Source organism: Mesocricetus auratus, unplaced genomic scaffold, assembly GCF_017639785.1.
Source record: "Mesocricetus auratus isolate SY011 unplaced genomic scaffold, BCM_Maur_2.0 Super-Scaffold_2245, whole genome shotgun sequence".
Classification (NCBI taxonomy): domain Eukaryota; kingdom Metazoa; phylum Chordata; class Mammalia; order Rodentia; family Cricetidae; genus Mesocricetus; species Mesocricetus auratus.
This window is the reverse complement of record NW_024429180.1, coordinates 45,727,646-45,741,723: the sequence shown is the minus strand read 5'-3', so window position 1 is coordinate 45,741,723 and position 14,078 is coordinate 45,727,646. Positions and strand designations below refer to the sequence as shown.

Below are 14,078 nucleotides of genomic sequence, written 5' to 3'. Positions count from 1 at the left end.
TTTCCCCCTTCTCCTTTAACCCCATCACAGGCATAGAAAATGTCACTAAAGCAAACTGTAATCAGGCTGGAGAACTGGAGTTTAGATCCTGACACCTGTAATCCCAGCTCCTAGGGCAGAATGTTCTCTTCTGAACTCCACAGGAATGCATACAAATAACATACATTCACAGACAGCGACAGAGACAGACAGACAGACACAGACAGACACAGACACAGACACACACACACACACACACACACACACACACACACACACACACAAGAATTCTGGTCGGGCATGGTGGATGCACCTGCAGAGTCAGCATCTGGGAAGCTGAGGAATACAAAGTACAAGAGTTTGAGGCCAGCCTGGCTACATAGTGAGACCCTATCTCAACACACACACAACAACAAAAAACAAGTAAGATGTTCAAGTACCATTATAAGGCACACTTGGACAACATATGCTGAAGAAATAGACTTAGAAGCCACTTTTGTATTTTTCATTCTGCTGAAGCAGCATAGGAAATAAATACAAATATGTTGACCTGGCTGTTTAAATAGGAAACTTGATGAGAATAAGCATAAAATACTTTTTTGAGGGGGAAGTGGCTCGAGACAGGGTTTCTCTGTATTGCTTTGGAGCCTGTCCTGGAACTCAGTCTGTAGACTAGGCTGACCTTGAACTCAGAGATCTGCCTCCCTCTGCTTCCCAAGTACTGGGATTAAAGTGTGTACCACTACCACTCAGTGCATGAACTACTTTTTAATGGGTAGACATGGGGCAAAGGTCCAAACCATTAGAAAGACTGAGACATTAACTCCAGTTTTCCCGTAAAGGCAAACTAGTTAGACAAAGGCTTGGCAGAGTTACATCTAAACATTAACTGAGGTCTCTTTCGCCTTCTTTCTAGTTCTGTCGTTTCTACTTTCTATCTCTGCTCCAGAACCAATCTAAACCTTTGCTCTTACTGCCCACTGCAGACCTCACCTCTACTTCCTTGCACTTCATTTCTTTTTTTTTTTAATTTTTTGTCTTTTTTATTGTCTTTTTTAAAATTAATTAGAAGCAAGGTTGCTTCACATGTCAATCCCAGCTCCCTCTTCCTCCCCTCCTCCCCTGCCCCCCACCAGACCTCCCAGCCCCCCACCCAATCCATGGGGAGTATCTATAGTCTGTCATTTCATTCAGGGCAGGGCCTAGGCCCTCCCCCAAGAGTCCAGGTTGAGAGAGCATCCCTCATTGTGGGATAGGCATCAAAGTCCATTTGTGTGTCAGGGATAAATACTGATCTACTACCCAAGGCCCCATAGATTGCCTAGGCCTCCTCACTGACACCCATGTTCAGGGGGTCTGGATCAGTCCCTTAATTTCTTTCATGTCTTTATTTTTATTGTTGAGAGCAGCTTTTAAAAACAAATTATGAATGGTTGAATGTGAAAGAATACACCTTTAGTCCCAGCACTTGGGAGTACCAAGACTACCCAGTAAAACCTTGTCACAGATAAGTACATATAAATTAATTAAAATAAAATAAATTACATGGTTTTTTGTTTTTTGTTTGTTTTTTTTTTTTTTTTTTTTTTTTTTGGTTTTTCGAGACAGGGTTTCTCTGTGGCTTTGGAGGCTGTCCTGGAACTCACTTTGTAGACCAGGCTGGCCTCGAACTCACAGAGATCCGCCTGTACATGTATTATTATAGATGAGACAATGCTAAAAGAAAAATAAGTTTACCTTTGTATACATTACCCCAATGTTTTCCAGTGTAAATATACTCATGTATTCATTTATAAAAATGGGAACACAATGTTCATTAACTTTTTGCTAGTAGCTACATGCTAGGACTTTTTCTAGCCTTGAAAGTTTTATTTTAATAATAACCACTACCTATTACTTCACTGTTTGCTCTAGGCTCTCATTAATTTTCTAGTAACATAACTTATGCTGTTTTAAGAAAAAGAAAGGAAAAATAGCATACTACTATCTATACAGACTAGACGGGCCAGAAACTCATTCGGTAGCCCAGGTTGGCACTGAATCCACAGTCTTCCTCCATTTTCAGTCACTGTTCTATTGCTGTGAAGGGACACCACGACCAAGGCAACTCTTAAGGAGAACACTTAATTGAAGCCTGGCTTACAGTTCATTATCATCATGGTAGGGAGCATAGTGACAGGCAGGCAGACACAGTGCTGAAGAAGGAGCTGTGAGCCACATCCTGACCCACAGGCAGCAGGCAGAGAGCAAGACACTGAGCCTGGTGTGGGCTTTTGAAACCTCAAAGCCACCTCCAGCAACACATTTCCTCCAACAAGGTCACATCTACCAAACAAGGCCACAACTCCTAATCCTTCTAATCCCTTCAAATAGCGCCACTCCCTGGTGACTAGGCATTCAGACTTGTGAGCTTATGAGGGCCATTGTCAATTCAAATCACCATATCCTCCCTCAATGTGTGCTCCATACCTTTGGCCAGCCAAGTAAAAACCACAAAGACCTCTATATCCACCCTGTTTACTATCTGCATAATTTACTTCTCTGTCTTCAGAAGTTCTCCTAGATCTGCAGAGGCAAGCCCTTCTAACAAAGCAGGCCAGAGACAGGAAGGAAGGGCTTTCCTAACTGGCCCATCTCTTACAGAGCCTGGAGACTAGTGAAGATCCACACTCTCCCTGATCACTGTTCTAAGTACTTTCTTGTGGACTCAGTTTATATCTTGATTTCCCTACCAGATTACAATTCCTTGACTGCAAGAATTTTATAAGGTTAATTTCTACTATATGCACTACATTAAGAAAAATCTTAATTTATACATACCAAGGAAACTAACACTTCCAAGGGAATGATAAAAATAAACTTGCAAAATTTTATCAAATAAAAATATGAAAATCTTTTACCCATAAGTGAGTTTTTACAAAGGCCAGCTCCTCCAGAATATAGCTGAATATGCTTCCTTCAAAATCATAACCTGAATATGCTTCCTTCAAATGCCCTTACTTATACTTTGCTGAAGCAAAATCTTTAGTTCAGCTGTCTTCTTTTAGTATAGCTTTTCTGAGTTTTACAATCATAAAATCCTCACACACTGTCTTTTTTTGTTGCTGTTTGTTTCAAGACAGGATTTCTCTGTGGCTATGGAGGCTGTCCTAGAACTTGCTCTGTAGACCAGGCTGGTTTTGAACTCACAGAGATCCGCCTGCCTCTGCTTCCCAAGTGCTGGGGTTAAAGCCATGCGCCACCACCACCTGGCTCTCACACATTGTCTTACGCAGTTCTCACAACAGCCTCAGATAGGGCAGATGGGTGTTATAGTTTTCAACAAATAAGTTTGAGAGGGAAACTGAAAGCCACTAACTTGCTGATGATTTCAGTTGGGAGGTGGCAGACAATGGTCCAGGCCCACCCAGCTCAATCAACTCTAAGTCACTGCAGTGGTTTGTAAGAAAATGGCCCTCATAGGGAGTGGCACTATTAGAAGGTGCAGCTTTGTTGGAGTAGGTACGGCCTTGCAGGAGGAAGAGTTACTGTGGGGGTGGGCCCTGAGGTTTTAGATGCTCAAGCCACACCCAATGAGACGGTTCACTTCCTGTGGCCTGAGGATCGAGATGTAGAACTCTTAGCTCCTTCCCCAGTATTATATCTGCCTGTATGCCACCATGTCCCATCATAACATGGACTAACCCTTTGAAACTGTTAAGCAAAGCCTCAATTAAATGCTTTCCTATATAAGAGTTGCCATGGTCATGGTGTCTCTTCACAGCAATAGAAACCCTAACTAAGACAGGAATTGGTACCAGAGACTGGAGTACTGCTGTGATAAGCCTGACCATGTTTTTGTTTGAAAGAATATGGACCTTGGGACTGTGGATTAGAAAAGGAGTTGAATGCTTTAAGTGCTGCTTAATGGGCCATACTAGTAGAAACACAGAGGACAGTGTTGCTAAGCGAGACTTGAACTATGGGGCCCTGACTCAAGAAGTTTCAGAGGAGAAAAGAATGTGTCCAAAGAGTCTGCCTGAGGCTAAAGTGAAGAGATTTAGATTAATTCTGTTTGGCAGAGGAAATATCAAAACAACCTAGTATAGACTTGTCCTATAGTTCTTAGGATTGACTCTAATGAAGATTACATAATGAAAAGAACAGGCTGAACAAGGAAAATACAAAATGTACAATTTGAGGAAAAAAGGAGTACCAAGAAATAGAATAGAACAAAGTCCTGTGTTCAACAAGATAAACAGACTAAGAAATGGAATAAAGGAATGGTGACCTCAGGGCAAGATTCCACCCAGCTGTATTTCCAGATTGTGAAAAGGAATTAAAGAAAAGCTTAGAGCTGGATGTGCTGGTACATGCCTTTAATCACAGCACGACTGAGGCAGAGATAGGTAGATCTCTGAGTACACGGCTAGCAAATTCCAGAACAGCCAAGTTCAAGCAGTGAAGGAAACCATGGAAAACAGAAAGCTGGTGACAACGTAATTAAACAAGGGGTCATGTTCCAGCCCCAGCAAGCAGCAGAACTTGGCATCTTCAGTCACATTATTCTGGCTTTAGAGACAAGGATGGAGGAAAGGAGTTATGGAACCTTTCTCCACAACTATATCAGGTATGTATCAGAGGTGTCCCTGAATAGAGGCCTAGAGAGACCATTGGTTGAAGTTGTGAAGTTGAAGCCTGGATTGCCTTGGAGATCCCAAGATGTTGGAGATGCCAGCATCATGGGTTATCTGCCAAGGGGAGCTACTACAGGGTGGGAAACAACCCAAAAAAGAGAAATATGTTGCAGTCAACAAAGCTTAAAGGAGTTGGAGATCTGAAGTGTTTTGACAACATACATGGAAATGCAGAGTCTGGAGTTTGTCCAGCTGGTTTTTGGTCTTACTTTGGTCCAGTAAAACTTCCTCACTATGCTCCCTTCCCTATGTTTTAAATTGGTAATGTAGATCCTGTGCTATTATACATTGGAAGTAAGTGATCTGCTTTTTGATTTTACAGGGGGATTACAGTTAAGAGATTGTATGAACCTAAGAAGAGACTAAACTTTAGACTTTTAAGTAAGTTTGAGACTGTTATATGAGACTACGGGGACTTCTAAAATTGGACTGAATGCATTTTTGCACTATGTTATGGCTACAAGCTTATGGGGACCAGGGAGTGAAATGTAATGGTTTGAAAGGAAATGACCCCCATAGGGAGTGGCACTATTAGGCGGTGTGGCTTTGCTGGAGTATATATGCCCTTCTTGGAAGAAGTGTGTCTCTGTGGAGATGGTCTTTGAGATCTCCTATATTCAAGCTACACCCATTATTACAGTTTACTTCCTGTTCTCTGCAGATCAAGATACAGAACTCACAATTCCTCTCCAGTCACCAAAGTCCTGCCACGATGATAATGACTAAACTTCGGAAACTGTAAGCTACCCAAATTAAATATTTCCCTTTCTAAGAATTGCTGTGGTGATGATGTCTCTTCCATAGCAAAAGAAACCCTAAGATAGTCATGCACTTTTTCCACACCTACTATGACTCAAAGTCCTATTTAACAGTTTCAAGCAACATGCTTACCATGGTATTTTAGAATAAGAAAAATGTACTGCAATTCTTTAAGCCTTAAAGAAAATAATCTGAACCAAATGTTTTCATACTACATCTATCTCAACATTTACCACAGTATTTATTCTCTTAGGTCATCTACATTTTTTGAGAAAAGGTTGTTTTTCCAGGGACAATGTGATAGTTATTTTTACTTGTCAACTTGATGGATCAAGATTCACTTTGAAGACTGGCCTCTGGGCATGCCTGTGAGGGGTCATCCTGACTAGGTTAGCTGATGTGGAAAGACATGCTTACTATGGATGATACCATTCCTTGGGCTGGGATCCTAGACTATCTTAAAAAAAAAAAAAAAAAAAAAAAAAGCCTGAGCACAAGCAATCATCACTCTCTGCTTTTTGAGTGCAGACACAATATAGCCAGCTGCCTCAATGACTTCTCTGTCATAAGGGACAATAACCCTGAATGTCCTCCCTTAATTTTCTTTTTTGAGGGTATTCTATCATATTAACAGGGAAGATAGTTAAGACAGGCAGAAAAATAAACCAGCAAAATATATGTGGTATATTATTATACATATTGTTTTTATATATATCCTTATATATATGAGAATATATAATATAAATGATATATATCCTTCTGGTTCATTTATATATTTATATTATACACAAACACCATTCACACATATATACATACATACACATATATGTGTGTGGGGTGTGTGAATGTGTGTCAGTACTTTATTTTTCTCAGGAAAAACTATCAGATCAAAATCAAGAAGGAACCAGTTGAACAAGATAGAAAAAGGTTTATCCCACATACAACTGGTAATTCAAAACTTCATTTTTCAATCTACTAAATAAAGCCACTTCCCTAACTCTGGGTGCCAGCAATACGGTAAGGGTTCAAAAAAATTCTGAGTTGGAGGATAACCTGATTTACAGAGTAAGTTTCAGGACATTTCATCGGGGGACTCAGGAAAGGAGTGACCTGCAGCTTGTGATGGGGACCTTCTGCTGTGAAAGAGCTGACCTGAAGCTTGTGAAGGGACAGTCTACAGCTTATGAAGGGACTGAACTCATATCTACAAAGTCAACTCAAAACAAGTCTCCTGAATGCTAAAATTTCTCTCTATGCACAAGCATGGTTCGCTCTGTTGTGCCAGCCTATCTCTGCACTTTTTTCAAATGAGCCTGAACACAGAAGCAAGCCAAGGACATATTATTAATGAGGTACATATTCAATGGCACATAATCAAACCAACAAACATAGCTATAAACACTGGTTAGCTGGTACAGTGCTGGCCCTAGCACACACAGGCCCTGAATTGTAATAGGTGTGGCAGCACATGTCTGCAATCTGAGCTGAACTGTTGGCAGGAGGGACAGAAATTCAAGGTCATCCTTGGCTACATCAGAAGTTCAGGCAGGCTTTGAACTTAAGACCCTGTCTCAAAAAAAAAAAAAAAAAAAAGAAGAAGAAGAAGAAGAAGAAACTGACTGCTGCCACACAGACCTCAAACAGGAGGCAAAGGGAGAGATTTCAGCAAACTGAATTCCAGACAGCACAGAGAAGACTTACAATGAAGGTAACGAACACACCAAGCAGGGCTCAGCTACAACCAGCCCTGAAGTGTCTGTTCCTCCAAACTACATGCTGCTAAGCTCACATGCAAAGCTGCAAAGCAGCATTTGTGGTAACTTTCCTAGAAAGGCACAGTAAGAGCCAGACGTATTCTCCTTCTACTGTGTTTCACAACTCAAAAGCAGGCTAGGAGAAAAAAGGAAAGTCGCACCTTTGTCATAAACTCCTCCAGCTGCTCTACAAACAGCCTGGTCTGCTGCTGAATGAACTGCTCACAGGCTGACTTCAGGTGCCGGTCTACGTCCTTCTTAGAGTCCAGGTAATGCTCTCTGATCTCAGGAGTCCCCTGAAAAACATACGGCAATTCCCTTCTGTTTGCATGTGCCTAGATTACCAGTCATGGAAAGAAAGTCCTTTAGCTCCCACCACCAAAAAAATAGATTCCTTCTCACCTCCAACAAGAACTCTATCAAGGCATTGTTGCTATTCAGCCTAAAAAATCTTGGAACAGTCATAGGGTTCAGGATTTTAAATGCTGCATCTGTGAAACAAAATTACTCATCCAGTGAACATGTACAGGTTCAACAAAGAAGCCCTGGGTAACATCAGCTCTCTACTGCCACCAAGACAGGAAGTAGTCATCTTCACTAGGTCCCCTCAGGAAAGACTGAGTGAGATGAGTACCAGTGACAACCTATGCCCACCAGTCATGTCCAAAAGCCAGCTACAACATTACTGTTAATCATAATGACCTACTTACAGAAAAAAAAATGACAAATAGGATAAAACACAGAATTCTTAAAAAGTGCACATACTTACCTAGCTTCTTTATGATCTTGGCTGGCACAGAAATTTATTTACTTGAATAACAGTGAATAAACAAATGTGTCAGCCAAGAAGAAAACACCAAGAGGACATATTTACCCCTTAACCTCCAGACTAACTAGAATCTCTGAGAGTACTAACTGAGGTCTCATTGATGTTCAAATGCAATAAGATATACCATTAGTCACAAGAGGTTAGAGGCTTAAAGTGAAGACAGGAAGTATTATTACATGACAGTTTTTTAAAGACTATAGCTTTGCTTTTCCAGACTGAAGAAAGCAAAGTACACACTGCTCCCAGCCCTGCTCTGCAAGCATATGCCACGGTCCTAAGTCCTGCCTTGACCTGGGTCTTAATGAAAAGGAACCTCTATGAGATTCAGTACTCAGGAGAGACTGCTCCCAGTAAATAGAGCCAAGACACCAACCACATGGTAGGTTTCCATGACCTTCATAATATGGTAGGAAAAGAAATCCTGCCAAAATCTTAATCTATTTCATTTTCTCACATCTCAGCAGACTTAGAGCAGAACCAAGTGGCAGCAACATACAGATTAGGAATAAAAGTGAACAACCACGCTGCATCCCATCACCCAAACACAGACCATCAGCAGCCACAAGCTCCGCACAGTTAAAAGCCTGCTCTCATAGCTCACACCAAGAGAAGGCAGTCAACCAGGAGCAAGGAGAAGGAGTTCCTTGTGTGTTGTTAAACCAATGGGCATTCTTTACAAGCAAAGCCCGGAAAACCTGAATCTTTTTAAAAAATTAAGATAACAAATCCTATGAATGACACCCACAGCTTTACAAGGCCAAAAAGCACTTACTGTGACGGTCATACAACAGCATTAGGACCAACAGCTTTGATATGACTCATTAGGAGAACAACACGGAACTCAGCTGAGTTAAATCAAGTCCTCTCTTTCAGATAACCAGTGATAAGGGAGCTAAAAGCCTGCTATCTTCAGGGTTCTTTATTAGGCATTTCTGAATTACAGAACACAGAAAATAATTAGGGTCACTATCCCTTCAACTGCCTCAAGATTAAGAGGGGAATTCATTTATTACATAAGTGAATGCTTAAGAAATAAGAGCTTAAACATCTAGAATTCATTAAGAAAAAAAAAGCTTACAAAAATCTTTAAGAGAAACAAATACTATTTATGGTGTGTCCTTATAAAAATCTGCTACTTCACAGCTGGAGAGATGGTTCAGTGGTTGAGAGCACTGGCTGCTCTTCCAGAGGACTTGAGTTCAATTCCCAGCACCCACATGGCAGCTCACACCTGTCTGTAACTCCAGTTCCAGGGGGCCCAACACCCATGGCAAAACACCCATGCACATTTAAAAAAAAATTCTGTTAATTCAGAAACAAATCATTATGAGAGATGAATCATCTTTCCCAAGATGAGTCAAAATTCTGCATATTTCATATCACCTGACTTAACAATAAGCATCTCCATCTTGATGTTATCTTAAACACAGTGACATATCTTTGTATCCATTTTCATTCTTAATGATCTTGGTGACCAATGAAGGTTCCATGACGTCACTGTGCTCCTTTTACATAGGAGGAAGATGGGCTATGGAAGTTAACCATCCCTCAGTTCCAGTTTATGTAAGAGCCAGAAATAAAACCTGACTCTCAAACACTTAGATAAACCCCATTTTGCTGACATATACTATTTATCTTATTGGTATTTATTATAGTGATTTTCATCTTATAGTTGCTTATGGGAACATGCGGAAGGGCCCAGGAGAGTTAAACTGTGTTATACATGGCAATGCTCAGACATAACTCCTTCCATAAAGAAAATACAACAAATTAGAAGTAATTAGGATACTGACAGCTCTGTTTTTAGTACGAATAAGTAACATACTTAGCAAGCAAAGCATGCAAAAGAAATTGCAGATGAACATAAAATAAACCTGTGGCCTGTGCTGACACACCTGGACAGGTCAAACACACCCAACTGTGCCAGCCAGGACAACAAAGTACCTCTAGTTTTCTTGAGGTCCAGGGAAATTTCCTTAATGGTGAATTCAGTGTGAAATGGAGCAATTTGTTCTCGAAGAATCAAAAGGTGCTTAATTAAGAAAAGTTGTCCATCAATCTGAGTCTAAATTATAAGACAAAAGAAATGGATATTATCACAGAGCAAATCAAAATTGGAGCATATAAAATGCACTACCATTCATTAACTTAAACATTATATCTATCCAGATTCACAGCCTTGAGGTGCCAATACTCTGCAATACAATAAACTCTCTCTGGGTCATCCATGTCCAAATTCTCTGGAAAACTCTTACTGCAAACTCTGGGCATTATCACTTGCTCTACTTAAGGAATCCTAGGAAGAGAAGCCAGTCTGTTAATGCAATACAGAGGCAGAAAGATGCTGCAACCTAAAGGCTGCCCTGAGCGACAGAAACACTCAAAAGATGAGTGTGAGCCTTCTGGTTTCTCTTAGGAGGACCTTTCCCCATTTGGCCTAGAACATTAGTATAAAATGGACTGGCATTCCCACCCTGGACTTCCTGCCACCCACAAAGTACTGGCTGTCTCTACACAAATGCTTCTGCTCGCTCAGGACTGTCTGCGATGGCCCTGTGACTCAAGTGGAGCCCTCAAAGCTCTGACCAACGCCCAGAACAACAATTACAGGCCTCACAACAGAAGTCTGTGTATTAATTGAGCAGGGCTGCTCCTCAAGGCGCAGCTTTATCTTGAAAACATTTCTAATGAGGTTATCCTTCATAAGTAGTCTAAAAGGGTTCATAAACAAAGTGGCAGCTCCTCGATCCCTCTTTCCACCAACTTCCACCAGACAATCACGATCAGAGCAACATGTGTAAGGGAAACTCACTCTGCTACACAACACAGTGGCAGATAAATGTGAAATGCTGCACACTGTAAACACGTGTTCTAGTTGTAAAGGACAACTTTGACAGCGAAAACCATGTCACTTAGACTTCATTTACTTTATTAAAGTTGTAACTCAAGAAAATAGTATCACGTTAATTTACTACAGACTAGGTGTTCAATTTATGGAAGTAATGATAATTTTTCTTAAAAAAAAAAAAAAACTAGCCGGGCTGTGGTGGTGCACACCTTTAATCCCAGCACTCAGGAGGCAGAGGCAGGCGGATCTCTGTGAGTTTGAGGCCGGGCTGGACCGACAGCCTCCAAAACAATACAGAGAAACCCTGTCTCATAAAATAAAACAAAACAAAAAAAACTAGAAAAACTCCTAAGTTGAAATGCAAAAATTAAGCACAATTAAGCCACAAAAAACAAATAAATTAACTGTGCTCACCAAGCAGAAGGCTTCCCAGACACACAAAAACCCTTATAACATGCAGGAAGCAGAGTTACATAAAGGCTGGTGACCTACAGGTAATGAGGACAGAAGGCTTGGGGGCTTAGACAGTAGTACAAGACACCACACCTCTTCAATTAAGTCAGTTCCTCCTACGGAGCTGAGAATGTGCTCACTATGCAAAACCTACGGAGGGAGTGAGGGCAGGGATCACCTTGTCTCCCACTTGCTTAATGGCATTTTTGTTACATAAAGTCTCAGTCTGTATCTTTTTTCTGTGTTATCCTTTACTTGTCTTAAGACAGCTAAGTAACATTTTCTTGCACCTCACATTTACTGTTTCAGGTCTTTACATTTTGCAGTTGTATAATATTTCATCACACAGAGTATGTCCAGTTTAGTTAACTATCTCCCCCAGTGATTTTAGGCATGAGTCCTACATTTCATCAATCATAAAAACGTGAGAGGTGAGATTCTGCCTGTCTAGAACTTGATTGTTCTGTGCTCTCTATGCATCACGCACAAATGGAGAGACAGAGGCCGTGCTTCTCTGGTAACAAGACACCAGATTCCTCTATCAGGAGCCTTTCCTCAGTCATCGACAGCTCTGAAACTAGAAACGGAATCTGTACATCTGGAGCTCACAGGCTTGAACCCGGCCACCAGTGGTGAAATGTGGCCTACTAGCAATCCCTCTCTGCAGGCCACAGGCATTCTAGGGAGAGCCTAGTAGGGCAACACTGCTGCCCATGCTCTACTCTCTGAAGAGGCTGAGGAAAAGCGCAGACAAGAAGTTTCCAGCCCCAGAGCCAGTGCTGATTATAAACCATAAGCCATGACAACTACTTTAAATCACACAACCAAGGACTATAACAGCCTATTCTCAGAGCTGACTGGCTGGTTTCCTCCAGGTAAGACCATTAAACTATTTAAAATATTGTAGGGATGGCCAGGTGGTGGTAGCATATGCTTTTAAACACGGCACTATGGAGGCAGAGGCAGACAGATCTCTGTGAGTTCGAGGCCAGCCTGGTCTACAAAGTGAGTTACAGAACAGCCAGAGAGCTACACAGAGAATTCCCTGTTTCGAAAAAAAATTTAAAAACAAACAAACAAACAAACAAACCTGAAGGGATGAAGAATTGCTGTTTCCTTGAACACACTTTGATGGTATTCTGGGAAACAACAGTACCATTTCCTCATCTTCGTCCTACAGCATTAGGCCCTCAGTACCAATCCTGGTACATCAACAGAGTATACTCTCAGTGCAGTCTTAGGTGAGAAGGGCAGCAAAATACCAGTTCCCTCAAAGGTCTCCACTGCCACTAAACAAACAAATCTTACTGCTAAGTGGCTCTAAAGTCCTGTGGTTCTAAGTAAGTGGCGTGGTGCACAGTACTGTTACAGGTAACAAAACTTCACCTAATGCTTCATCAAACCTTGTTTTTGCTGATAGACTCTGATGCTCCTAGCAAGGACTGTATGCAGGCAGACAATGCTTCCTGTGATAATCCTTGGAACACCGCCCTCTGGTGGAAGAAGAGAGAAACATCAGCCTGCAGCAATTCACAAAACCAAATTAGGAAAATGTAAAGCCATGAAAGGCAGAAAACGTTTACATCCCTTCATCACAGGATTAATACTTAAACCATTCTCCCTCAAATTTTATATCCAGCCTTTCTAGACTGTCACGTGGCTCTGTAATGTCATCCTTGAAACACTCATGTGTCCTTTACTAAACATGTTAACACCTACTCACTGTGGAGGTCACTGAGGTACAGGGATCAATTAGGCAGGTAGGGTTAGCCACAGTGTCCACTCCAGAACAATCTCATGTAGTGGGCTAGAATTTGCTATACAGTGCAGGCTGGTCTCAAACTCCAGACCCTCCTTGCTCAGCCTCCTAGTATTGCACCCCCACGCCCAACTAGAAGGCTGTTTCTAAACTTAAAATGAACTATAAAACAAACCATCAGTGTATCTTCTACAAGTGTATCCCAGGTGGCTATCAATGATGCTTTAAGATGTGCATACAAGGCCCTCTACTGCAGTGTTCTTTAAACAGGAGGAAGATAGAACAATGTAAACAATCAGGAGAAGAGAGCCGACCAAAACTCTCCCAGTGAATTATAGAGTACTGTGTGGAAACACGAGACTTCTGAGAACTGTGCTCAAGCTCTTATAAATGGGGCTGGAGAGATGGCTCAGTGGTTAAGAGCACTGGCTGCTCCTCCAGAAGACCCAGGTTTGATTCCCAGCACCCACCCAGGCTCACAACCATCTATGACTCCAGGTTTATCTGTGATACCTTCCCAGAAATACATGCAGACAAAACACCTACACAGATAAAGCATTTTTATTATAAAGCATAATTTGGTGGAGCCAGGCTTGGTGGCACCTGCCAATAATCCCAATGCAGGACAATCTCAGTGACATTAGCAAGGAGGAGGCCAGCCTGGAGTACAAGAGACCCTGTCTGGGGCACAGGGAAAAAACAAACATAACAAGATTTCTACTTCAGAGCTAGGCACAGTGGCTCATGCCCACAACCCTAGTACTCAGAAGGCTGGAATGGGATTACTGAGAGTTCGAGCCCAACCTAGGCTACATAGTTCTGGTGCAATACTGGCTACAGAGTGAGACTCAGCCTCAAAAACACAAGAACAGAAAATCTGGATATGAGGGTAAGTGGGAAAAGAAGAGGTAGCCGTGAGGCACAGGGCAGAGCAAACCAAGTAAGGGTCATTCCAGGACCCTCCCACGCCCTGGCTGACATCCCTGCCAGCATCCTCTAGGCTATATACACGGAGGTCTGG

General features: G+C 41.7%; 1 protein-coding gene across 1 annotated transcript in view; it reads right to left on the bottom strand.

Moving 5' to 3' along the window:
* Nucleotides 1–14,078, bottom strand: part of Cog3 (component of oligomeric golgi complex 3) — a 56,633-nt gene that overhangs the window by 7,596 nt on the left and 34,959 nt on the right. The window contains exons 16-19 of the mRNA XM_005070956.4: nucleotides 12,702–12,791; nucleotides 9,942–10,062; nucleotides 7,571–7,659; nucleotides 7,330–7,464 (exon numbers count right to left, since the gene is read on the bottom strand). Of these exons, the coding sequence (XP_005071013.1) occupies nucleotides 7,330–7,464; nucleotides 7,571–7,659; nucleotides 9,942–10,062; nucleotides 12,702–12,791 (435 nt within the window). The remainder of the gene's footprint in view (nucleotides 1–7,329; nucleotides 7,465–7,570; nucleotides 7,660–9,941; nucleotides 10,063–12,701; nucleotides 12,792–14,078) is intronic.